The sequence below is a fragment of the Neofelis nebulosa genome, chromosome 12 (genome assembly GCF_028018385.1).
Source record: "Neofelis nebulosa isolate mNeoNeb1 chromosome 12, mNeoNeb1.pri, whole genome shotgun sequence".
NCBI lineage: Eukaryota > Metazoa > Chordata > Mammalia > Carnivora > Felidae > Neofelis > Neofelis nebulosa.
Window position 1 is genome coordinate 8,229,699 of NC_080793.1, and position 26,394 is coordinate 8,256,092.

The window sequence follows — 26,394 nt, forward strand, 5'->3', positions numbered from 1 at the left end:
GGGGAAATATCCAGATATATGGTCCTGGGGTGGGCAAGGGGAGGCTCAGTGAGGAGCCTGGCTTCCTGCTTCCGACGGTTGCAGCCACATCCCCCATTCCACGTGAGTGCCCTCTGGGGGTGGGCTGTGAGGTCAGGCTTGGTGGGCCAGATAAGCACCTCCCGTGTGAGCAGAGGACTTCTTGAGAGTTTGCTCATCTGTGAAGTAGGTGGAGGTCGTGCCTGCAGAGAGTTAATGCTTGAGTAGCACCTGGCACGTGTGCCTGGATACCTAGGAAACAGGAGCCAGGCTGGGTCACACTGGGTAGTGGGGTGCGTGGGATTGGATCAGCACTTGGTCAAAGCTAGCAGTCTACTTTGGACCCCTTCAATGGCCCGCTCTCCTCTTGGGCTCTAAGAACAAGAGGGAATGACCCACCGTTGTCAGTTGAGAAGAGCGTCCATAGGCCCTCGCCTGAGTGGTGGGGAGGCCACCTACATGGCCTGACTGGGTGCAGAAGGCTGGGGCAGAGAGGCTATGTGCCTGTGTCTGCAAAATGGGGAAGCTGGCACCTGCCCGCTTTTGGGTTTTGATCCAGCTCAGGGTTGTGGGGCTGATGAATGGCAGGATTCAAACTCAGGTGCATGTGACTCCAGAATCCTACTCCTAACCCTGACGCTTCCCCACTAAGCCTGAGTGGTTTGGCTGACCCCCTACCCCTTTTCCGATGTGGAGTTTCTGAAGCCCCCAGGGGGCTGTCCATTCTGTACTTCCATGGGTCACTTGCTGATGCCAGCCTTTGCTCCTGGGCCAGCAGCAGGACTCCTATTGGCAGGGGAGCAGAGACGAGGTCTCGGGGCGGCCGGGGGCCCCCTCCCTCCACCCGCCCGCCCCCGCCCCCGCCCAGCACTCCGGTGTCAGCACAGAGTGGCTGGCTTCTAGGAACTGGCTGCCGCCTCACCCTGTCACTGGCAGTGTCAGAGCCACAGCGAGCTGCTTCCCTGCACGCGGCCCTGAATTCCTGGCAGGAGCCCGATGCCGCTGGGCTGCCACGTTGGCCACGTTGCTGGGATGGGAGCTCCAGCGCCTCACAGCCCCTGGATGGACGCCTTGGCCGCTCCCTGGGGTGGGCCCCTCCCCGGGCGGCTGTGCTCTCTTCTCTTCGGGGAAGCGCAGGCAGATGTTGTGGATTTAAATTGTTTCCTTATTAGACTCTCGCCTCTCCCGGCCTGGGCTGGGTTTCATCAGCCGGGAACCTGGGTTGCATCACTGCGACCGACTGCTCGTTCCTCCGGGAACCCAGCCAAGGGCTGGAGATGATGGAGTGGGTGTGGCTGAGGAGGAGCAGGCTGGGCACCGTGACAGCACCCCCTTCCCCGGGGCTGCTGGACCAGCTGGGAGGGACTTAGGGGGTGCAGCCTCGCTCTGCTTACCTGTCATTGTAGGGGCTAGATGGGAAGAATCCAGGGGCCAGCGTTCTCAGGAACCCAGGAGCACAGCTGGGGCTGAGGGGTCCCTGGGGTCCCACTCAGTCCTTGCGGATGTGCCCTCTCTTAGGTGGGGGCCCAGCTCCTGCATCGGAATCACAGGAGGGCGTGTTCCAAAAGTTCGGGCCGAGGCCTGCAGCAGTGGTTCTTCACTGGGTGACTTTGTCCCTGGGGAGACAGCTGGTGATGTCTAAAGACAGTTTTGGTGGTCCCAGCTGGCGTTGTACTCCCGGCAGGGTGCTGCTGAATATCCAACAATGCACAGGAGACCCCCCACCCCCACCCCCGCCCCCACAACCCAGAATTTCCATCTCGGGATGGCAGTGGTGCTGAGGTCCAGGCACCCTGCAGTCTGTAGCTCTGGCAGGGCCTGGGAATCTGCGTGACGAGCCAAGGAGTTTGCGGTGTTCACTCAAGCCCGAGAAGCCCTGTCCTACGGGGCCTTGCCTGTGGCCACGACTGAGCCACTCCCTGCCAGACTGGGGTTCCGTGCTGGCGGGCGGCGGTGGTCACGAGCCGGAGGCGCAGACGAGGCCAGGCGGCTGGGAGGGCGAGGTGCTGAGGCTGGGCGTGGGGTCACACCGGAGGCTGTTCCATGGGCTGCCCCACTGATACCCCGGGTTCCCTTCTCCCGACTCTCTGCTCCTCTGGTGACTGCTGGCCGTGCCGCATCCTTGCTCCAGCTCCAGCGGGAGGCACCGAAGGGCCTAACCGGTTCCCATCTGCAAGGACCCTGGGGGCCATGGACAGCCTGTGGTCAGGAGGTGGCTCCCACCGCACCGATCCCTCGTCACCTGAGTGACGGGGACGCCGGGGCTGCTAAGGCTCTGGGATCTTGCTGTGCTTCCTGGGTCGTGATGCTGGTCTAGGCCGGGTGCCGGGGACGCGGCAGTGAGCCGACTTTGGGGAACCGTGGAGCCTGGCCTCTGAGGTGTCTCCTGCTGGGAGTCCCGAACTTCTCTGAGGGGCCGAGGATGGGGCTCACTTTAACCTGGCCCGCCACTCCCCACAGCCTTCAAGTGGCTGGGGCCCGGGAAGAAGCACTTCCCGCCACCCAGGTCCACTTCTTGCTTTTGAGGGGAACGGACACGGGGAAGAAGTGAATCTGTGCTGTGATCTCAGGCCGCCTCAGACTAGCATCCCACCCTGTTGTTCTGTGAGTTGGGACCTATCCTGCCCTTCTCTGGACCTCCGTTTCTTCATCTGTAAATTCGCAATGATAATGGCACACGCCTCATGGGATTGTGGTAAAATTCGGTTGGTCATGTATATGAAACACTCTCCTAGGGGCGCCTGGGTAGCTCAATCGGTTGAGCGTCCGACTTTGGCTCAGCTCATGATCTCACAGTTCGTGGTTCAAGCCCCGCGTCGGGCTCTGTGCCGACAGCTCAGAACCCGGAGCCTGCTTCAGATTCTGTGTCTCCCTCTCTCTCTGCCCCTCCTCTGCTCATGCTCTGTCTCTCTCTGTCTCAAAAATAAATAAAAACATCTTTAAAAAATTAAAAAAAAAAAAAAAAGAAACACTCTTCCTGTAGAACAAGCTCAGTGAACAGGATCTGATTTTACTATTGATTAAATTAAAGATGAGCCTGGAGGGGTGCGGGGGAAAGTGGTCTAGAGTGAGAGTCGCACTCTGCTCAGCTCTGTCCTGGGCTCTGGGGAGATAGTGGTGACAGATGAAATGCCATCATCATCTGCGTGAGGCCCCAGTGGTGGCCAGCTGCCTTGGTCTCTGACACACGGCAAGGCAGATACTAGGAAGACTCAGCCACACGCACCATGTTGACAGAATTCTCTGTGTTCCCCGTCCAGCCGATCGGGAGGAAGGAGCTGGACAAGGCACCGCGGAGTCACCCTGTGACAGCCTCAGGCGGTGGGCAGTGTCACCCTTCTGCAGATGAAGAAGCCCGGGCTCCCTGAGACCGACCTCCTGGGGTCACTCACCAACCTGATCCTGCCCCTCCCTGGCCTTGTCCTATCTCTTCCTGGAAGCCACCCCTTTCCCTCTGGGTCTTCCTGGGCCGTTCCCATGACCTAGGACATCTCATCTAATCTTCACCTGGCCAACCTCACCTTGAGGTCCCAGCTCTGGTGTCACTGCCCCAGACCGGGTCAGGCCCCTGTCTGCACTCTCGGAGGCTGGTGGCAGTTATCGGTCACTTGTGTACTGTCTGTCTCCCCCACTCGACTGGGGACTCCCTCAGGAAGACTGCTCCCGTAGTGTCCCCACACCCACCCGGGGCCTCGTGCCAAGCCAGCACCCACAGTAAGTCTTTGTGGATACGTAATAGAGGCCCTGGGATTTGGGGCCAGGGGGGCTCCAAGGGAGTTCTGCTGGCCTGATGACAGCAGCCTGGTGCGGTGCTCTGTCCTATTTCAGGACAACCCGGAAATAACAGAATTCTGCCACTGGGATGGCCACAGTGGGCTGCGGTGGGTGGAGGGCTCACCCTGCCTCCTGGGATTTGGACATCTAATTGTATATCTTAAAGCTAAAAACAAAACTCCCCTGAAAACCCAGTCTCTGTAATTACCTATCCCTGGCAGCATGGCTCTGGATACTCATGCCTGAAACCCTAGGCTTGGGGGGTGAGGGGCGCCTGGTCCTGAAGGAGGGCGAGTGTGGGCCCAGACCTTGAATCAGGGAGATGATTTTGCTTTTGACCGCCCCTTCTGATCTCACGCCCTTTTCGCATTTCTCGGTTTGCATTTCGATTATAGAAATGATTCTTGGACAGAAATGAAGAAAACGGTCTTGGTCCCTCATCCCACCCCAGCCAGACCTGCTATGAGCTCTCTCCTTCCTTCAACCTGTCCCCTCATGCCAGCACACAGATGAATGAGAATGAGCCCCTTGCCCGGAAGCCCGGAGTCCAGGCTTCTGGATAGTCTCCTCTCTAGGCTTCATCGTCTTTTTAGTTCCATTTTCCCACCTCTCCTGAGCCACGTCAGCAGGACAAGCGGAGGGGACGCGCGGTCCTGTATGGTTGTTTTTTTTTTTTTTTTTTAAGTTCATTTATTTATTTGGGGGGTGGGGGCAGGGGTGGAGAGAGACCATCCCAAGCAGACCCCGCACTGTCAGCATAGAGTCCGATGCAGCGCTTGCAACCTTGAGATCACGACCTGAGCGGAAATCAAGAGTTGGCGTCCCAGTCCTGTTTTCTTAATGAACATCTTATTTTGACTTTTCTCCCTAGATGTTCACTGGTTTTAATTCTTTCACACTCCCCATCTTTCCGAGACAGGCGCTCACTGTGCCTCCTGTCATTGCCCATGTACGCGGAGGCCAAGGGTGCCTAGCCAGGCCCGGTCCCTGTCCCCGGGGCCCACAGTCCATCGAGGTCATAGCAGTGTCACGTGGCGCTCACCTGTCAGGGTCCTAGCCACCCATCAGGGGTCTCGCATGGGGCCTCTGCTATTGCCAGGGCTCATTCGCCACGGTGGCTTTGTGGCCTCAGACGTCACTGCAATGCTGAGAACTCCCAGACGAGTTCATTTCCCCCTAGTTGTGCTTCTAAAAAAAAGCCACCTTGGTACTTCCAGTTCGGAAAGAAAAGGACACAGTTGCCCTTCCCCTCATGTCGTCTCTTTGTCCTTCCCTACCCACCTGTGCACACATGGACGTCCATGATCAATGGCACCTCTCCACAGCTTGGAAGCTTGGGGCCATGACCCCCTCTCCAGTTTCGCCCCCACCGGCCCCCTTGCTTACTCTGCTCCAGCTACACTGGCCTCCTTGGCTTTGTTAAACATGTCAAGGGGCACCTGGGTGTCTCCAACTCTTGATTTCGGCTCAGGTCGCGAGCTCACGGTTCGTGAGTTCGAGCCCCACATCAGGCTCTGCGCGGACAGTACAGAGCCTGCTTGGGATTCTCTCTCCCTCTCTCTCTGCCCCTCCCCTGCTCGTGCTCTCTCCCTCTCTCTCTCCCTCCCTCTCTCTCTCCCTCCCTCTCTCTCTCTCTCTCTCTCTCTCAAAATAAATAAATAAGCATTTTTAAAAAGTCTCTTAAACATGTCAGGCACGCTCTCACCTCAGGGTCTCTGCACTTAAGCTCTTCCTCCTGCCTGGACGGCTTGTCCCCAGGGCGTGGGTCACTCTCATCTCCTTCAGCTCTTTGCTCAGATGTCACCTTCCCTGGTCACCTTTCTCTCACGCTCTCTCCGCCTGGGCACTGCCTGCTTCCTCACCTGGTCCCCTTTTTCCTCCACAGCACGTATGCCACCACCTGATATGTGTCTGCCCCATTTTGTCGGTCTCCTGCTACCCACTGCCAGACTGTAAGTCCCTGGAGGGCAGGAATTTCGGTTTCGTTCGATGTTCGTATCCCCAGGGCCTTCAGCTCTACCTGGCAGCTACCAAGTGCTTAATAAAAGGTTTATGAGTGAATCAAGTCCCTGAGACTTCCACAAGCCTGGCCAGCTCCCCCCTGGGGCTCATGGCAACTGACTTGCTTGACATCCTCATTCCTGCCTTTTTTATGAACAGCCCTCCCCTGCCCCTGAGCCTGTGTTCATCTCCCTCCATCATCCCTCTCCTGAACCTGTGACTCCCTTCCACCCGACTAGGGGTGCCCGAGTCCCTCTCTCCAGAGGCGGCCATAGGGCCGAGTCCTGGCTGGGCCATCTCTGGCTCTGTGACATGGGCTCTGGACACAGACGTGCTCCTCACAGCTCTGTGGCTGTGGGTGGGTGACTCAACCTTTCTGAGCCTCACTCAGCGAGGATTGGCCACGATAGCACGCAACTTTCAGTGTTGAAGGGCTCCAGGTAGCACATGGCAGGCTCTCGGGAAATGGCCGCTGCTGGGTGTTTATTTTACCCTCCCTGTGCCCTCCTGGGGTGGGCCAGGGCGGAGGTGTGAGCCTCTCCCGTGGGAGTGGTGGCATTTAATAGTGTGTATTTAGAGCCCTGTGGAAACAAGGGGGTGGCCCAGCACTGATTCCGGTGAGCCCTGTCCTGGCCCACCTTCCTGCGGAGGGAGAGGAAGGCGCCTGTTACCTGAGCCTGGGAGGGCACCACGTGGCTTTCTCTGGTTCGGCCTGGCAGGCCCACAGGAACCCGGAGAGGGCCTCAGGCTTCCTGGCCGCTCGTTCCCAGGGCAGACTCACAAAGGGGCAGGGAGAGAGCCTACAATCCGATATCGGCTTTTGTTCCCAGACACTAATCCTAATTCCTTGGGGTGTTTCAACATGCCCGACACTGTGAGCGTTCTCCTCAGGTCTCCAGCAGCTGCTTCCGATGCCCGGGCTGAGTTGAGTGGAGGGGGGGCGAGTGGAGATCTGAGGGTCCACGTGGAAGCCATGGCCGGCCCCCAGCTTCCCATTTCAGGCTTGGGCCTCTGGCTGCTTTCCACCCTTCCACCCGCCTACTCCAGGGTTGCTCTCTGCCTGTGCCTAAAGCCATCGTGGCAAGACAGAGGCACCGTCAGAATAAGATTCAAAGACCTCACCCGGGCCCTTGAGGCCCCTCATGACACCTAACCCCCTGCTCCCTCACCAACCACATCCCCTCTGTTTTCTCCATTTTTCTCTCTTTCTCTGACCTACCGTGTTTTTTGGTTTTTCACCTGTTTAAAGCACACATTTCAGTGGCTTTTAGTCTCTTGACAGTGTTGTGCAGCCATCAGCACAGTCAATTTTAGAACATTTTCATCACCCCCAAACGGAAACATCATACCCATTGGCAGTCCCTCGCTATTTTCTCCCGAATCCCCTAGCCCCTGGCAATCACCAACCAGTCTTTCTATCTCTTAGCGATTTGCCCATTCTGGACGTCTCATGTAAGTGGGATCACACAACATGCAGTTCTTTGTGACTGGCTTCTTCATTTAGCGTATCACAAGGTTGAGCCACGGGGTAACAGGTGTTAAGTGCTTAATTTCTTCTGATTGCTGAGCAATAATTCCACTGAATGGATAGACCACGTTTTATGGATTCATTCACCGGTTGATGGATATTTGGGTAGCTTTCGCTTTTGAGCTGTTACGAATATCGCTGTGTACATTCATGCACAATCTGTTTTTTGTGGACATACGTTTCATTTCTGTTGGATATACACCTAGGAGTAGCATTGCTGAGTCATAAGGTAACTCTGAGTTGAATGTTTTGAGGACCTGCCAGATTGTTTTCCAAAGGGGGTGCACCGGTTTACATTCCCGCCAGCTGTGTAGGAGGGTTCCAGTGTCTCCACCCCCTCGCCATCACTTGTTCTTATCGGTCTTGATTATAGCCTTCCCAGTGCGTATGAAGTTGTAACTCGTTACAGTTTTGATTTGTGTGTCCCTGATGGCTAATGATGTTGAGCAGCTGCTCATGTGCTTGTTGGCCATTTGCGTATCTTCTTTGGAGAAATGTGTGTTCAGATCTTCTGCCCATTTTTAAATTGGGTTGTTTTTTACTGTTAAGTTGTAAGTGCCCTTTACATATTGGTTGGTGACAATTCCCTTGTGATGTATCTGGTCTGCAGATACTTTCCTTCATCTGTGGGTTGCCTTCTCACTATTGATTTATTTTTAATTTTTTTTAATGTTTATTTTTGAGAGAGGGAGAGAGAGCAGGGGAGGGGCAGAGAGAGGCGGAGAGACAGAATCCAAAGCAGGCTTCAGGCTATGAGCTGTCAGCACGGAGCCCAATGCAGGGCTCAAACTCATGAACTGTGAGATCATGACCTGAGCCAAAGTTGGACGCTTAACTGATAGCCACCCAAACACCCCTAATGTTTGTTTATTTTTGACAGAGAGAGTGCGCGCGCGAGCGCACGCGCGCAAGTGGGGGCAGGGCAGAGAGAGAGGGAGACACAGAATCTAAAGCAAGGCTCCAGGCTCTGAGCTGTCAGCACAGAGCCCGACACAGGGCTTGAACCCATGAACCACAAGATCATGACCTGAGCTGAAGTCAGATGCTTAACTGACTGAGCCACTGTCTCACTTTCTTCATGGTGCCCTTTGAGTCACAAAAAAAGGCTAATTTTGATGAAATCCAGTATTTCTTTTTTTTATGTGTCTACACATTTTTTTAAATGTGTCTTCAATATTGAGAAAGCTGTTTCTTTTTTTTAATATTTATTTATTTTCTTTTTGAGAGAGAGAGAGTGTGTGTCAGCAAGGGAGGGGCAGAGAGATAGGGAGACACAGAATCTGAAGCAAGCTGCAGGTTCTGAGCTGTCAGCACAGAGCCTGACACGGGGCTTGAACTCACGAACCACGAGATCATGACCTGAGCTGAAGTCGGATGCTCAACCAACTGAGCTACCCAGGTGCCCCTGAAATCCAGGATTTCTATCTTTTTTTGCCTGTTCTTTTGGTGTCCTATCTGAGAAACCCTTGCCTAATTCCAGATCACAAAGATTTATCCTATATTTTTTTGAAGAATTTGATAATTTGGGCATTTTAAAAAAAGTTTTTATTTATTTATTTTGAGAGAGAGAGAGCAGGTACACAAGCTGGGGAGGGGCAGAGAGAAGGAGAGAGAATCCCAGGCAGGCTCCACACTGTCAGTACCGAGCACGATGCAGGACTCAAACTCACAAACGATGAAATCATGACCTGAGCCCGTCAGTCAGATGCTTAACCATCTCGAACCACCCAGGCGGTTAAGGGTTTGAGCTCTTAAATTTAGGTCTTTGATTCATATCGAGTTAGTTACTGGATGTGGTGTGAGACACGAGTCCTACATCATTCACTCGCACAGGAATATCTCATTGTCCCAGCAACTTTTGTTAAAGACTATCCTCTTCCCCTACTGGCAGGCACCCTTGCTGAAAATCAATTGACCATAAACGTGAAGGTTTATTTCTGAGCTCTTAATTCCATTCCGATGATCTATGTGTCCATCCTTAGGCCAGAACCATCTTTTCTTGATTATGGTGGCTTTGTAGAAGTTTTGCAGTCAAAGACATTGAATCCTTTGATTATGCTCTGTTCTGTTTTTTTCTAGATGCTTTGACTATTCTGGTTCCTTAAATTTCGAAGGTTTAGGGCCAATGTGTCAAATTTCTACAAAGAAGCCAGCTGAGATTGTGTTAAATTTTTAGATCGATTTGCTAGTATTGTCATACCAAGATCAGATCTTTTGAAACATGACTGTAGGATGTGTTTCCATTTATTGAGATCTTCTTGAATTTCTTTCAATAATGTTTGGTAGTTTTCAGAGAATATATTTTGTACTTCTTTTGTTAAATTTGATTCTATTTATTGTGTTCTTTTTGGCTTTTCTGTAAATGGAATTATTTCCTTCATTTCATCGTGGATGTTCACTAGTATATAGAAATAATGGATTTTTGTTTACTGATCTTGTATCCTGAAACCTTGCTAAACTCTTGTATTCTGATAGTTTTTAGTGGATTCTTTGTGATTTTCTACATACAAGCTCAAATTATCTGCCAATAAAGGTAATTCTAGTTCTTTCCGCCCACTACCATTTCTTTTTCTAGTTTGCTTGACCTTGTTTTTGTCCCACCACAATGTAAGCTGGTCACTGCGGTGGTCCCAGTGTGTAGGACAGGGACTGGCACATATTTGAATGAATGGGTGGAACCAGCATGGTTGGGGCAGGGGCTGCTCCCCAGCCCAGGGCCCGCTCCCCAGCCCAGGGCCCCTGCTTCCCCTGTGGCACCCGCTTCTTGAAGGTCCCTGCCACGTCCGCTGGCGGTTGGGCACTCTTCTCCCTCCCCCTCGTCTCTAGCCCCAACCTTTTCTGTTTGTGCCAGTACTGGGGCTGCAGGGAGTCGCTGGAGCTCCCCTTCCTAACAAGGTCAGAGCACGTTGGGGACAGTCCCTCTGGACCCCCAGTGTCTTCATCACGCAAGACACGTCTCACGGACCTCCCCAGGCTGGGGCCTTTGAGGGACCTACTGATGCCTCCTGGTGCCCACAAGTCAGCGGGTGGCGTGCCTGTTTTGCCCATGAGGGTGGAGAGGTCGAGCTCTCGCTGAGTCACTCAGTGATCTGAGGGCCATGAGCCCAGGTCTGCCTGACCCAAGTCCTGTTGTCCCTTGTCACGGCCCCGACAGGATGTAGGAGAAGCCTTGTAGAGTCCGGAGGGGGCTCCTCAGAGACGCTTGGCGCAGGGGTTTTCATAGCCAAGGAAACCAAAGTATATTTGTTCCTCACTCATGCTGTTTCCTCTGCCTGGAACTGTCTCCCCCACTGGCTACTCCCCTCTCTTCATTCCTGCCTGAGCTTGAATGTCACCCCCCTGCAAGTCAGTCATCTACCCTGACTCACCCTTCCCTCCACCCCCTCCTGGTGACACTGAGTCATCACCGGGGTAACTGTCACTGTCGGTCTGTGAATAAAGTCCACCACAGGCTCAGTGCCTGACTCATACTTGTCAGTCAGAGACACTGGTGGGGTCTCAGGTACATCGCAGGGCACTGCTGGCCCCAGAACCCTGGTGGGTTCCACCTGCCAGGCCTTCCCCGGCTCTGGGCCCTGTGAACCAAGGTGATGGCCAAATGCTTTGACTGCAGTCAGACAGTCCTGGGTTCAAATCCTGCACTGTCAGTCACTGGGGATGTGATCTGGGGCAGTCTCTTGGGGTCCCTCCCAGTGCCCTCAGCGGTAGAAGGGGGTGGCATAGAGCCTACTGTCTGAGGTCGTGCGAGAAGCAAACACGCCCCCGTTTCGATGATGCTCCGTTTGCGCTGACCCTCCAACCTCAGGCCCCAGTCTGACAATTAACCTGTGATCCTCGGGTCCCCCGGGGTGTAGGGCGGTCACTTCCTCATCTGTCCACGTGGCTGTTCCTGTTAGATGGGATGATGAAGCAGGAGATAATGTCTCTCATGCCGTTCCTTCCCTTCTGTGGCCACCCCTTCCTGAGCACGGGCTCTGCCAGGCAGGCTGCGGGGGGCCGGGGAGCTGTGCAGGGATGCAGACTCACCACTGCCACCCCAGGTCCTGCCGGTCAGCTGGGAGAGGCTGGGGGAGCTCCTGGCATTGCTCTGGCTCCCAGGGCACGAAGCATTTCCCTATTAAGGGTGTGTTGCGGGTTTTGGTGTGGTGATACTTCCCAGGTGCCGCAGGAGTGTGGGCTGGAAGGCCAGACCCCCAGTTAGTGTCAGGGAAGCCGAGGACCCCAAGGTGGTGTCTCAGGCCAGTATGGTGAGAGTGACGCATGCAGCCCCTGGGGCCCATTGCTCAAGGTCAAGTCCCTGTTCTGCTGTGCCTGCGGTGGGCCTCGGGTCAGCATGCTAGCCCCCTGAGCACCAGCGTCTGTGACTGTGGGATTGGGCTAAGGGTAGTAGCCGTCCCAGACAGCTGCTGGAAGGGCGGGCGGGCGTGATCGTGGGTCTCTGACCCTGGGAGCAGCCCCACTAAAGTGCCGTGAGAGCTGCCCAGCACGTGTGAAGTGCGATCCGAGCGCTAGACATGGCTATTATTACTATCATTGTTGTTGTTAGTGGCAAAGAAATGGTCTCCGAAGGCCAACTGTTTCCTGTTTGGGCGACACTGGGCAGCTTACCTCGCTTTTCGTCTGCTGGGGAAGACTGTTGTGAGGGTCGGCCGAACAGAATGGTCAGGGGCCAGTGGGAGGTAATGGCAGAGGAAGGAGCCACAGGACAAGGGGAAGGGGCAGTGCTGGGAGCAGGGACAAGGAGTAGCTGCCTCCAGCCTGACCTCACCCCTACCTTGTGTTTTTTCACTTTTTATCACTTACTATTTTTGTTTTTGCAACACTTACACAAGCATGTTCTTGTTAGGAAAACACAGTCACTCTCTGATACAAAGTAAAAAGCCAGAGCTCCCCTCCTCCCTCTACTCCCTAAAGGCCAGCCCTGTCCCTGATACCTGTGCTGACCTGCCTGCTTGTGCTCACCTGTCTGTCTGCCCTGCAGGGAGGAGGTGCGGGAAAACTGCGTGCGGTGGCGGAAGAGGTTCACCTTCGTGTGTAAGATGAGCGCCAACCCGGCCACCGGCTTGCTGGACCCCTGCATCTTCCGTGTGTCGGTGCGCAAGGTGAGGCTGGGCTCCGGGCTGAGGCGGGGGGCTGCGGGCCCAAGGCCAAGGCGGCGGGTGTGAGGCCGCTGGTCCAGTGGCTTTAGGCCCATCCCCTGACCTGTCCCCTTGAGAGAGCATGGAATGAGTCGCTCTGCCCCTTGGTTTGTCTTCCCCCGCCAGCAGTCAGATTTGGTGTGGGGTGGGAGGCACCTGGGGAGATGCCCGAGATCACTTGGATTCCCCAGTTACGCTGCTGCTTGTGTCTCTGTCTCTCTGTGCAGGAGCTGAAAGGCGGGAAGGCTTATTCCAAGGTGAGTGGGGCTGTGAAGGGATAGTGGGGTGGAACAGGCATGAGAGAAGCTCCCAGAAGAACTTCCAGCCCCTTCTCTGCCCCAAACAGGAGACACTCAGCTCTGCATGAGATGTATTGTTTTTTGGAAATGTCTTTATTGATTGTCTTTGCACTTAATATAAAGGTCCCATGTGCTTGTCACAACACAAATGGCACAGAAGTTCGGAGTGAAAAGGGAAGTTTCCACCCCCTTCCCCTGTAGGCTTCCTCCCCAGATCCCATCCTTGGGTTCGTTAAGGTCTCTCCAGACCATTTAAGGAAAAGAAAGTTAGGAAATACACAGAGCAGCGAATAAAACATATGCGCGTGTGGGTCAGAGGAGTATGGAATGAGCTCCCCGTACGTGTACCTATGTGCACGCAGACAGTGGGATCTTTAAATACACAAAAGGGACTTGTTCTAAACAGATTCGACAGCGTGGTTTCCGCTTGCTGGTACACCGTGGGCATGTTTTCACATCCTCACAAATTCCTTTTGCCATCTAACAGAGGCAGCATCCCCTTGTACGGCTGGGTGCTGAGTACTCCGCCAGCCCCCGCTGTCGCACATCTGTGTTGTTGCCATTTGCATGACACCCCCTGGGAAAAGTGAGAAAAGGCGGCTCCGGAAGGGTCACCTCTGGCTTTGAATAAGCCTGCTCTGCCCTCGACCCCCTTCGTGGTGGGGACTCACAGCCCACCCTCTGTGGCCCCTGGGAGGCGGCCTGGTAGCAGGGGATGGGCTCAGTCCAGAGGGGAAATGCCTTTGCCTCACCTCGCCCTGCGTGGAAGGCGTGTCCCTTCCCACTGACCAGAGCTCAGGAAGCTCAGCATTCTGGGCTGTGCACTCTGCCCTGGGCAGGGTGGCTAGAACTGGGCTGTGGAAGGTGCCACCAGAGTGGAAATTTCTCCTGCCACTAATTCACATGGGCAGGGACAGCTGCCCAGAAGGTACTACTGGCAGACGCTTAGCAGGTGCCTGGCGCGTGTCAGACCTGCAGGCCCTTCCCCTCTGTCCTGTAGTCAAATGCCCTCGCCAGGCCCTGCTCCCGTTCTCCAGGGAAGGAAGCCGGGGCCCAGAGGGGCGGCTGGACTTGGTGCTGGTAGGGCCTGGTCTTGGGCCTGGCTCTGCGGGTTAGGCGGTGTGGGGCCCTGGGGAAGTCACTTATCCAGAACCTTAGTTTCCTTCTCTGCCAAACGGGGGTCCCTGTGACTTGATGGCAGGGCTAGGATGTGAACCCACTAAACCTCTAATTCTAGCATGTGTGCCCCTAAACTCTGCCGTGGAGATTTGCATGCAGCAGGTGGTCAGTAAATGCCACTTGTTGCTTTGCTTGTCCCCCCCCAAGTCCCTAATCCCAGCACCCCCTGCCTTAATTCAGTTTCCTGCCCACAGGTCTGGAGACCTGGCTTCTATCGAAGGCTTTCTTAACTCCTACACTCTGTTCTCAAACGTTCTCCCACCTCCCTCTGTGTCTCTGGTGCCTCTCTCTGCGTCCCAGAACAGCCAGGTGTTCCCACCAGCCCCCCACTCCAACCTCCATGAGGGACTCCTGCCCTCCCACCTCCCCCCCACGCCATACCAAGTTCCCACGGGCCTTTCCTCCCCTCTGCGTGCTGGCCTGGCGACTCCCACAGCACAGCCTTGTTTCCCAGGGAACAATGCCTCTGTGTCACAGACAACAATGTCCTTTCATCTCAGGCGCTGCCCTAGTGCACGCTGGGATGTGGCACAAAGGGCGCTTTGTGCGGCTCAGGGATGTGAGCCCCAGACCAGCCTCTGTCCTTGGGTGCCATTATGCAACACTCAGTCTGGGCTGTGGGGCGGGCCCGGGGGATCTGCCTGCCCCCCCCAACCTTGACAAGTTAACCCTTGTGCTGCCCGCTGTGCGCCCACACCCCCTGCAGCTTCCCACACTCTCCTCTGTCCCTCCCAGCTGGGCTTTGCCGACTTGAACCTGGCCGAGTTCGCAGGCTCAGGCTCCACAGTGCGCTGCTGCCTGCTGGAGGGATATGACACGAAGAACACCCGTCAGGACAACTCCATCCTCAAGGTACCAGGGTCCCCCACCACCTCTTCTGCCTCTTTTACTAAAGGAGCCCGGCAGACCTGCCCCCATCCTCTGGGGGGTTGTGAAAAATACGTATTCCTAGCCCAGACACTAGGAAGACGTGGTCCCAGGGTCGGGAAACCACCCTCAGAAGCCTGGCTCTGCCACTGGCCTCAGTTTCCCCATCTTTAATTGGGGGGCCGGTGGGGGGGGGACCCCAGCAGTCTCGTTAAGGGTTTGATGAGCACTTTTGGTGAGATGAGCATCCCCAGGTGTTTGCCACCTCGCATCTCATGACACCTGACAGCCCCATCGGGTGTGGTTTGGTCCCAGTTTTGCGTAGGAGGGGGTCAGGGCACAGAGGTCAGATCATTTGCCTGGGGTCACAGGCAGAACTGATGCTTGGCCCCCAGCTGTTTGACTCCACGGTCCAGCTCCCAACCATTGCCCCATGTGACACCAGACTGCCTGAGCTCGCAGTGGAGGGTCAGTGTGGAAGAACTTGCCATCCCTTGAGCCGGGCAGACCGAGGTATTTCCTCCGAGAGCCCAGCCATAGGCAGGTTTCCGGCGGCCGGGGCAGCTCCCTCCCTCCAGGCAGCTGGCTCTCTGGCCTCTCAGGACAGAGCTATCTGGGCATCTGCCACGGCCAGCACACCTCTCTTCCTCGTCCCCACACCCTTCCACCCGATTGAGAAAACAGTCTTGTCCTAACCACACCTCTGCGAGCTGACCCAGCGGGAACGTGTTGTGCTTAAAGCAGAGCCAGGCAGAGGTGGTGGCCTGGGGTGCTGCAGCCCCTAGGCCCTTTGCAGAGACAACCAGAAGTACCCAGAAAGGTCCAGGCTAGTTGTGATGGGAGCCGGGACCTTTCAGTCTCACCCCACTGGCCCTGTGCACCCTTAGGCAAACCAGGGGGCCTAAGGGGGGGGGGGGGGTTGCAGGTGGCTGCAAAGCCAGCTGCCTCACATCCTGTCTGCAGGGCTTTGGGCCCTTACTTCCCTTGAGTCTGTGTCTGGGTCCTGCTTCCCTCTCCTACAGCCTGGGGCCATCACCTACTTTGTAGGCACTATCACAGCCAGATGAAATAATTCATTAAAAAAAAAAAAAAGAAAAACAGTCTCAGGGGGTGCCTGGCTGGCTCAGTCTTAGAGCATGTGACACTTGATCTCTGGGTCATGAATTCGAGCCCCACATTGGGTGTAGAGCTTACTTAAAACAACAAAAAGCCTCAGCCCAACGATCTCCATTTTTGTCAGTGTTGGCACTGGGCTTATGAGTACCCATTTCTTTTTTTTTTTTTTAATTTTTTTTTTTAATGTTTTATTTATTTTTGAGAGAGAGACAGAGTACGAGCGGGGGAGAGGCAGAGAGAACAGGAGACAGAATCCACAAAGCAGGCTCCAGGCTCTGAGCTGTCAGCACAGAGCCCGACGCGGGGCTTGAACTCACAAACCGTGAGATCATGACCCGAGCCAAAGTCGGATGCTTAACCGACTGAGCCACCCAGGCGCCCCTGAGTACCCATTTCTTACCCCATCTTCCTCTTCCCGTTGCTCTATCTCAGCCCAGACTTGGGGACCCAGCCTTGCCTTGTTTGGTCCATTGATCTCTGCCCAGGTGCATGATGTCGAACTTCTGATGGCTTCTTGCTTTCCTTTACTCAACACGCTTTCACCAAGCCCCCGCCGTCCGCGTTGGGCTCTGTGGGCACCCCATCTCCCACTCCCACCCACCATGTTGTGCCTGGTGAACCCCCTCCCTACCAGGTGGGCTTCGTGAGCCTCCCTCATGCCTGCCTGCCTGCCTGCCTGCCTGCCTGCCTACCGTGTGGAGCTCGCATACCTTTGCCCACACTGAGGCCACGAGCAGGCCCTGAGGCTGGAGAGGGACTGTAGCCCCCCTCCTCGTCACAGTGTTAAAGTCACAGTAGCTAACTTTTTCTGCTTGCCCTCACTGTGTGCCTGGTGCCAAAGCATGCCAAGCCTCATCTCCCCGAGTCCCCTCCACTGTCTCAGGAGACGGGTGTCAGGAGCGGTTCTGTCCTCCATCCACGGAAACGGGGGCTCGGTGCGGTTCGGTGGCTTCGCCGGGGCCGGCGAGGGGCAGAGACGGGATCAGAGGCCAGCCCATCTGGAGCCAGAGCAGGTGGACCGCAGGGAGGCCCCTGGGCCGGGGGGTGGCCGTGGTGTGGCTGATCTCTCCCTCTGTGCAGGTCACCATCGGAATGCTCCTGCTATCCGGAGACCCCTGCTTTAAGACGTGAGTGTGGGCACAGGCTGTGGGGGGCCACACAGGGACTCTTCCCACCTCGGGGCTCTTGGGCTCCCCTGTCTTGGACCCCAAACATGGGGCACCCCAGTCACAGCCGTCTTTCCTCCCCAGGCCGCCGTCCACCGCCAAGTCCATCTCCGTCCCGGGCCAGGACTCTTCCCTGCAGCTGACGCGCAAGGGTGGTGGGACCGGCAGCGGCGGCAGTGGCACCAACTCCCTGACGGGATCCCGGCCCCCCAAGGCGAGGCCCACCATCCTCAGCTCAGGTGCCACTCTCCACCTGCCCTGCTCCTCCCTGTGGCCCAAGGCTCAGCTCAGTCTCCCCAGGTCCCAAGGGGGACGCTTGCTGAGAAGACAGAGGTGTTGGGATGGCGTTTACACCGGTCCATGCTTCCAGTGGGCCGAAGTCTCAGCCCCTCCTGCATGCCGGGTGCTGTGCTGGGCCCCCCAGGATCGCAGCAGTGTCCTGACCTCGAGGCCCCGTCTTTCAGGAGAGACAGAAGTCAGTCCGGCGGTAAATAAGTCCATGTCACCCTCAGGTGTGACAGGAGCTGTGACGGGCACTGGAAGCATCTGCCTGGGAACAATCACGGAAGCCTCCCTGAAGAGGTGGCATTTGAGCCGAATCCGAGGTGTGGGGTGCGGGGCAGTGTTCCTGGCAGAGGGATGTGCCGTGAACGCTTCTCTCCCGCTTGCTGCCTGACTAGGACTGGCCATTTTGCCTCTCCAGTCTCAGCATCCTCCCCTGACTAATGGGATCAGCCATAGTAACTACATCCTGGGTTGCTTTGGAGATTAGCCTTGCCTGGCACACAGTAGGTACTCTATATACTTCCCAGCACTGGCTTTCTATTAAATTACCGTTATTACTAACGTCATAAAAAGTGCAGATGCCTGAATCCCCAGAGGAGACAGCCTGGCCATTAGGATAAGGAAGGGCTACGGGAGAGGAGGCTCCAGCCTCCCCCGCCACCCCGTGTCTAGTGCTGTGCATGGTGAAGCGGGGCCCCTGAGTACCAGCCTTGTACAAGGACCCCGTCCCTGGGGGTGAGCCCGGAGCTGGGAGGCGGACTAAGCTGATTAGTGAGCAGGGCAGCACCTGCCGCCCTCATTTGCACCATGAGAGCAGTTAGAGAGGGTGCTGGGCCTCCAGCAGCTCAGCAGAAGTTTGCTGGGTGATTCTGCCCCCAGGGCGGCTGGGAGCAGAGAGGGCCCTGACCTCAAGGGCCAGCTTTCTTCCGCTCCCGTTTTTCCTGTAGACTCAGTCAGGTAAGGCCTAGAACCGAAAGCCCGCCTCGGGCTGGAAACTGCTCACAAGGTTAAGGGCTTCCCTGCGCCATCGCTGTCTCCAGCTTCTGGACCAGGCCATCCCAGTGTAGATGGTGCCTGTTGTACCGAGTAGAAGAGGTGCCTCTCCCAGGCAGGGTGGGGATTTGAGCCCCTACGTGCCTCTTAACTGGTTTTCTACCCATCTCCTCCTGCAACCCCCACCCCATCTGCAGAGCACCTGTTTTGAGAAGCCCTGTGGCTTTGGGTGGGGACACAGGCAGGACTGGGGTCCAACCTGTGGCCTGGCGTGCTGTTCTCTGAGGAGATGGACGAGATGAGTCCTTCCTTCCTGTGACCACAACTGGTGGGCAGGCACTCGTGGAGCCCTGAGTGGATCCCGCCTGGGCCCCTTGTGCCTCCTGCTGGCGAGTGCCGGCAAGTTTGTTTCCTAAGTTGGGCTTATGGGTGACTTGTGACAGGACTGTCAGCCACTCCCCATTCCCCTTATTCCTTCCACTCTGGCTCTACTGACCTAGGCTCATTAAAGCCTCGGGGCCTTTGCTTCTGCTGTTCCTCTGTGTGGAAGGTTCTTTCCCTGATGCTTTATGTGGCTCGTTCCCTCCCATGCCTCCTGAAGGCCTCCCGTTAAGGCCCTCTCCTCAGAGAAGACTTCCCTGATCCCAGACTGGGTCAGACCCCCGTACACACTGCTCCCTGTTCTGTAACACGCACCTCGGTTGTGGTTAATTGTGGGTCATTATTCAACATTCTCCCTTCCCACTGGCCTGTGATATCATCTCCCATCTACGGCCCCTGGTAGAGAACCCTGTGCAGAGGTGGTCCCCACGGATGTTTGTGGAATGGACAGACCTGGGCTCCAGCGGTGAACTGTGGCGGCAGTAGAACTCAGCTTTTCAGGCTGTTAAATGGGAAACCCTCAGTGCGCCCCCCACCCCTGACCCAGTGAGAGGACGTGTGTGAATGGCAGGGGCCGGCACCGCTAGTAAGCCTGTCTCCTCCCCGCCTTCCAGGGGTGCCAGAGGAGGCCGAACAGAACCTGTCCAGCCCCGAGGAGGTGTTCCACTCCGGTCACTCCCGCAACTCCAGCTACGCCAGTCAGCAGTCCAAGATCTCTGGTGAGTGCCCGCCTGGCTCCATGCCCCTGGCCCTCCACCTCCCTGGCTGGCCCCTGTAACGAGCCTCCCCAAACGCCCACCAGGCTACAGCACAGAACACTCGCGCTCCTCCAGCCTCTCGGACTTGACGCACCGCCGCAACACGTCGACGAGCAGCAGCGCCTCGGGCGGCCTCAGCATGACTGTGGAGGGCCCCGAGGGCGGGGAGCGGGAGCACCGGCCCCCCGAGAAGCCGCCGCGGCCGCCCCGGCCCCCGCATCTGTCTGACCGTTCATTTCGGTGAGCACAGCGCTCCTGGAGAACAGACCCGTCTCAGGGGCACCCTGAACCTCTGCTTCTTTACTTGTGACACGGGGACAGCAGGGTCCCCCACCCCAGAGGGTTGGATGGTGATGATTCAGCCAGTGGATGTACATGCAAGGCATGGCCTGGGCCTGGCAGGCACGTGCTGTCGTGTGTGCCTTGGTGTACCTAGGTCCCTGGTCTACACGCCGTGCAGCCTCTCGGAGGCTACGAGGTTAGGTAACCTCTCAGAGCCTCCGGGTCGGCATCCATAAAACCAGGTCATGGCACCTGCCCTGCGGGCCGAGGTGAGGGCTGAAGGAACACAGTTGGGATCACATCCTCACGTGCACTCAGAGCAGCCTCAGTGCTGCAGGTGCTCCGGTGTCCTCCTTGTGCCTGTCGCTGGCCGGACTGCTGTGACTCTGCCCTGCTTTGCCCCACCCCAGGCGGAAGAAGGACTCCGTGGAGAGTCACCCGACCTGGGTGGATGACACTCGGATCGACGCAGATGACATCGTGGAGAAGATCATGCAAAGCCAAGACTTTACGGACGGCAGCAACACTGAGGGTGAGCTGCCGGCACGGGGAGGACCGGGGGACGATGTCACCTGTTCCAGGGGTCCCCTGGCTGCCCCTGCCCCACTCAGCCTCCATCCTCCCCTGTGTCCCCACAGACAGCAACCTCCGGCTGTTTGTGAGCCGTGATGGCTCTACCACGCTGAGTGGCATCCAGCTGGCCAACAGGTAAGGGTGACAGTTTGGGGATGGGTCACTAGGGTGGCCATGGGGAACAGGGGTGAGAGCACGGTCTCTGCAGACACTGACCTGGCTTTGAATGCCGGTTCTTATCACCACGTTGTGACCTTGGACCAGTCACTTCTCTGAACCTCAGTTTCCTTATCCGTCAAATGGTGTGGACCACACCGTCTCCACCTAGAAACCTGGGACAACCTGCAGGGGCTGGTTCTGAGGGTTGCAAGGATAGCCTTGGAAAGTGCCTAGCACAGGGCTTGGCACACAGCAGGGGCTTTATCCGTCTCTATTTTGCCCTCTGCTTTTCCCTTCCTTCCGGATCTGAGAACCCCTAAAAATGATGCTGCTGACTCATTTTATTTATTGAACAAATATTTATTGAGCACCAGCTATGCACCAAGCACTGAGCTAGGCGCTGGGGATGCAACAGTGAGCAGCACAGATCTGTGCCTGCCTGATGTTTACATATGAGGGGGTGGTAGGACCAAACTTGGGCTTCAGGTCTGCAGTTTATAGAGGGCCTTCTTGTGATCATTTATTTATTTGTAGCATGTTTACTGGCTCACTGAATGAATGAGCAGAGGAGCTTCCCGTGTGCAGGGTCGTCCTGAGGCCTTTCCCCCCTGTTCCTGTGGGCCGGATGGGAAAGTGCACATCTAACATCTAGGTTCCGGGGTGTGGGGGGACGTGGCTGAGCTGCCCAGCCGCCCGGCACCTTCCCTCTGGTGCTGCTATGCTGACACCTGCTGGCTGAGGCTTGAAATTGCAGCTGCCTTTCCTGGTGGCTTCCTGGGCTGTCCCGGGTAAGGTGGGCAAGAGGAAAACAGGATGCCTCCTTGGAGGTTTGTAAACACCACCCCCTAACCCCCTATGACAGTGAGGATATGGGGGATGGGAGAAACCAATTTAATCAGGAGCAAGGTCTTAGCAGAGCTGCACCCCAAGCCCTGAATGTCCACGACCCTGTGGCTGGGTGGGCCTGGCTTCCGCGGGGGAAAAAAAAAGCCAACCAGGCTCCCTGACCTTCTGCTGTCTTCTTGGTAAGCCTCATGATCCCTCTGCACCTCAGTGCCTTCATCTGTCAAGTGGGGTGGAGTGAAGTCTTTCCCTGCCAGGGCTGCTATGAGGATGGGTGCAGCACACCCCTGAGCGTAAGCCACTGGTCCTCAGGAAGGGCTCAGGCGCGGCCCGTAGCAGCTCTGAGATCCCACAGACTCCCGATACTCACCATCTGTGTTGCCCTAGGCAGGTGACTCAACTTCCCTGAGCTTCGGTTTACCCCTCTGTGAAACAGGGCCAGTTAGTTACAGTGCCAACTCGTGGGGTGCTTACAAGGGCCTGCCCCAGAAGAGCGTCTAGGAGGATAAGCTGACCTGTTTCTCCCCTCCCCTCCCCTGCAGGGTCTCCTCTGGGGTCTATGAGCCTGTCGTAATCGAAAGCCATTGAGGAGCGGGTGTCCAGCCTGGAGAAGGGCCCTGCCTTCGCGGGCATCCAGGCCCGCAGCATTCCACGAGGGACCTTCCGCTTCGGATCACCTTCCGCACCACATCTCATCTGTGCCTCCTCCGTGCACTCCAGTCCCGCTCCTGCCCCAAAGCATCATTCCACTGTCCTCCCATCCATGCCGGGACCCTCCTGGCCTGCCAGGCCCCGGGCACCACTGTGAATATTCTCCTCTGAACCACTAGGGGGGCAGGCCATGCAGGCCCACGAAGCAGGTGGACAAGACCAAGATGGCCGGGACTGCCCCGCTGGAGACCAATTGGGCCCCTCAGTGGGGACATGCAGTGGCATCTCCGCGCGGGGATGCCTGTGGCTGAAGGGCCTCTTGCCCCGTGTCCCTGCTCACCCCGGGAGCATTGGCTCAGCCGTGCCCTGGCAGGGCCTTGCTCCACCACCCCCTTGCCCTTGGGAGGGCCGGTCCACCCCCAGAATCCCGCCACCATGGCTCCCTGACTGCTTAGTGCTTCAGCTGTCCCTTCCCTGTGTCCTGGGGGACCCGCTGGCGGCCTTCTCCTGGGAACCAAGACCACCCACGCTCCACATTGAGACCCCCTTCCCCCAACGAATGTTCTCCTGCTGCCCCGGCAGCCTGCACTTTGCACATGCTCGTCTCCAGCACAGCCCCCCTGGCCCTTGCCTGCCTTTCCCTTGAGCCCTTCGCAAGGATTCCCTGGCACTGCCTGCTGTGCAGCCAGCGCCTGCCTCTAGCGGTCCGGCTGGAACGTGGCACCGCCTCTCCCCCTGCTTAGCTCCAGCTCAGGCCTGAGCCCATGTCGAGAAAGGTCTGAGCATCGATGGTGGCTCACCTCTGCTCGGGGCTGGATCCTGAGCAGCTGGTTTCCTGTAGGAAGCCAGGGAAGGTGCCTCCCAAACCCTTAGAGGTTGAGAGTCTGGCTGGGCTGGGCTTGGCAAGCAAAGCCCCCTCTCCCTCCCCGCAGGGTCAGCTAGCCCAGGCTGGGGCCGATGCTGAGAGGCAGGTAGGCTGTGACCGGACTGGCCCGGAGCTGGCTTCCTGGCCAGAAAAGCCTCAGCCCTCCTCTGGAAGCATCCCTCTCTCTGGGCGAAGGCGAGGTGGGGAGCAGTCTGGCCCTGCCCCCACCCCTCGCTAAAGCCTCTGCTGTCTGCACCCCACCCCTCCTGTCTTCCTTACTTGCTTGAAAATGGGTTCTGGCTGCCAGCCAGTCCCTGGACAGACTTCCCTGCCACCCTGAAATTTCACTTATTTTGTGTGAACCCAGCAGGCTGGTGTTTACGTACTCCTATACCTTTTTTCTTTTTAACATTTCATTTCCTCTTTTCTTTCTTTTTCTTTCTCTTTCTCTTTCCTTTTTTTTTTTTTTTTTTTTTTTTTTTTTTTTGAGTTCACAGTTTGGTATTTTCTCCTCCCCCCGGTGAGGGGAGGTGGTTCTGTTCTCTGCCCTACCTGCTGGCTGGGTCCCAGCAGGACTAGGGATCTAGATGGGGGGAGGGGGGGCAGGATACTGGTTCTCTCCCTGGTGGGGTGCAGGTGCCGGTGGGGTGTCCTCCCCAGGCTGGGAGGGCTCCTTGCCCTTATGCTCCAGCTGGCAAGAATTGGAGCCTTTGTCTTGGAACCTCCTGGCCTTGGGAGGGGAGCATTTCTAGGATTCGCTGTCATTGTTTTTAATCCCCTAACTCATAGAAACTGAATGTGAGGAGGCTCTTGCTAAGACAGGACAGAGTACTTGCTGTGGCTGGAGAGGGCTCTGGTTAGCCCTGCGGGTCCCTTCCTGCCCCGCAGGCACCTGGCGCTTTACAAGGAAGCTGGCTGTGCAGTCTCCAGGTGAAGTGACCCCCAGAAAACGGGAGAGCCCTCTCCTTCCCTTCTGTGTCTGCGTGACCTCTGCCCAATGGGGAAGCGCATTCAGGGTGTATTTGGGGTCTGGCTCAAAGTTCCGGGCTTCAGGCATAAAACAGCCAGTTCTGGTGCTGTTGGGACTCCCCCAAACCCCAGCCCCACCCAAGTCGAGGTCTGGGCTTGACAGACACCCCAGAAGCAGACAGAGCCTGCCACATTCTTCCATGCCAGTCTCTGGGCCAGGGTAATTAATTGGACTGAGAATTCGGCCACATCCAAATTAACACTAGCTGGAGCCAGAGGCCTGGAGCCCTTTCTTCAATCTCTGGTCTTCTCAAGCTCGGTGAATTCCCGTCAGGCACCCACAGCTCCTGGACGTAAAATGCTATATATAGAGAAAGACTATATTAAAGATATTTTTGGAAAGGAATCAGTCTATGCAATGCCAGTTTGGAATCTTCTTGAAAGACAGTTTAACGTTTTTACTAGGAGATTTAAAGAAAATAAAAGTCTACAATATTTTTAGGTTATTTTTTTTGTGGTCACCCCAAACTGACCACATGGTGTGGTCTGCTGGGATGGAGATCTTCTGTGTTCTCCTCTCTCTTAGAGGGTTGAGCTGGGAAATGGGGGGGTGGGAGGGGGTATCTTTTTTTTTCTTTTGGTCTTTTTTTTTTTTTTTTTCTTAATCCCCTCCTTTCTAACAGAATGTTGCCGCCACCACCGCCCCTTATTCAGAAGGCTGTGTTTGTATCTCTGTCTCCCGGCTTCTGTTGTAGAAAATCACATTGTAAGGGGAAATCAGCCTAGTGTCAGTGTCTTGGTTGGGGGAAAAAAAATTAAATGTCGCAATTTTTGTTTGTTATGGCATGTTGGGTTTTGTTTGTTTCACCACGTGGTCAGCATCAGAAGAAAGCCAGATGTGCAGGTGGACATCCGGGAATGGGGGAAGGTGTAGGTGGCCTCGGTTCTCCCTGTCCTGGCTGCCATCAAAATTATTACCACCTTTATTACTCCAGATTCCTGGGGAGGAAACTGAGGCCCAGGAAGGCAGTTTCTTGCCAGTCTCACACCTACTAAGTGGCAGCTCTGATCTCAGGGCACAAGTTCTAACCACTGGACTTCCCCAGCAGTCAGCCTGAGGGACAAATAACTGTCTGTGCCTCAGTTTCCTCAGCTGTAAATGGGCTGGCGGATGAAAATGGGTGTACAGCCTGACACGGGAGGTACTGAGTTTGTTCCCAACTCCTCTCGAGCCCCAGGCCACAACTGTCTCCAGGCCCAGGCCCCTCACTTCCTGTCCCCCACACTCAAGTTACACAGGAGCCAGCAGCTTGGCCAAGCTCTGAGAAGGGCAAGGCACCCTGGCCTTTAATTAGCTCAGAAGTGGCAGGAAGCCTCCGCGGCCGTGGACAGGCCAGAAGGGACCAGACCACCAGGCCTCCTCCCCGCTGCAGCATGACCTCGTCTGCACCCCTTCTCTGGGCTGACACCCACTCATGGCCCCTTTAAACCCTGGAGGCTGATTTTGAGTCTCTTCGTCTGTTCTGCACGGCACACCTGGGGAGGGAAGAGTCGGCCCCTGGCTGAGGCCAAAGTCTGTCCTGAGATGGAGAGGGAAGTCCCTGGGCTGTAGGCCAAGAAGAGTTGCTCCTATCATCTTTGAAGGGTGCAGCCCCCACAGGGACCGGCTCAGGTGACCCAAGGAGTCACGCTGCCAGCAGGAGCAAATCACGCCAGGTTCAGACACATCTCTACAAGTCTGTCTGCCCATCCTCCCGCCCCTCGTTCCGGGCACTAGGGATACAGCAGTGACCACAGACCCCATCCCCAGGGAGCCCACAGGCCAGTTCAACAAGTACATGAGCGAATGAAAACTCAGTGACAAGCGTTAGCTCAGAGACACACCGGGGGCTGTGGAGCACAGGGGAGGGAACCCCTGCCCGGCTATCAAGGGGCTTCCCTAGGACGTGTGGCATCCCACTGAGACCCGATGGGTGAGGAGCAGGTAGCCAGCCCCTCGAGCTGTGGCAAGACAGTGTTCCAGACTGGGGAAGGACCTGCGTGGGGGCTCAGCCCAAGACCTGTCTGTGCTTGCTGCTGCCTGGGCTGCAGGGACACGCAGGGCCCAACAGGCAAATGGTGAGGAAACGGAGGATCACCCTGACCTCATCCCCCGCAGTGAAGAGAAGACACCAGAAAGGGTCTCCTGGGAAGCCAGGCGACGGGAAGGGGGCACTCCCCTCACAGCCAATGAGAATCCTCCTCATCCCTGGGGACGCGGGCTTACCCACCCTCCCTCCTCCTCCCACCCCAGGTGGGGCAATGAACACCCTCTGCACCCCTGTCGACAATTAGGGCCTCGGGACTAGGAAATGGGTGCCGGTCTCGGCCTCACCACTGATTCGAATTGTGATCTGCAAGTCTTCTGAGCCTCATTTTCCCCATCTGCAAAATGGGACTTCTGACCTCCCACGCCATCCCCGCTCTGGGTTTGGGATCCTGGGATATTTAGAGATGGAGTTTTTCTTCTGGGGCGTGTTGGACAGGACGGATGGGATGAGTGCCAGCCA

At 56.4% G+C, this 26,394-nt stretch overlaps 1 protein-coding gene across 2 annotated transcripts in view; it reads left to right on the forward strand.

Annotated features, from left to right (window-relative positions):
* Positions 1–24,691, forward strand: part of EEIG1 (estrogen-induced osteoclastogenesis regulator 1) — a 35,496-nt gene extending 10,805 nt beyond the window's left edge. The window contains exons 2-11 of one of the 2 annotated variants that reach the window (XM_058694003.1): positions 12,303–12,423; positions 12,687–12,716; positions 14,673–14,789; positions 17,001–17,047; positions 17,171–17,325; positions 19,360–19,464; positions 19,548–19,743; positions 20,196–20,317; positions 20,424–20,493; positions 21,903–24,691. In XM_058694003.1, the coding sequence (XP_058549986.1) occupies positions 12,303–12,423; positions 12,687–12,716; positions 14,673–14,789; positions 17,001–17,047; positions 17,171–17,325; positions 19,360–19,464; positions 19,548–19,743; positions 20,196–20,317; positions 20,424–20,493; positions 21,903–21,948 (1,009 nt within the window). In that variant the 3' untranslated portion in view covers positions 21,949–24,691. Of the gene's footprint in view, positions 1–12,302; positions 12,424–12,686; positions 12,717–14,672; positions 14,790–17,000; positions 17,048–17,170; positions 17,326–19,359; positions 19,465–19,544; positions 19,744–20,195; positions 20,318–20,423; positions 20,494–21,902 lie in introns of both variants that reach the window. The other variant, XM_058694004.1, reaches the window with a different exon arrangement.
* Positions 24,692–26,394: the final 1,703 nt, after the last annotated feature.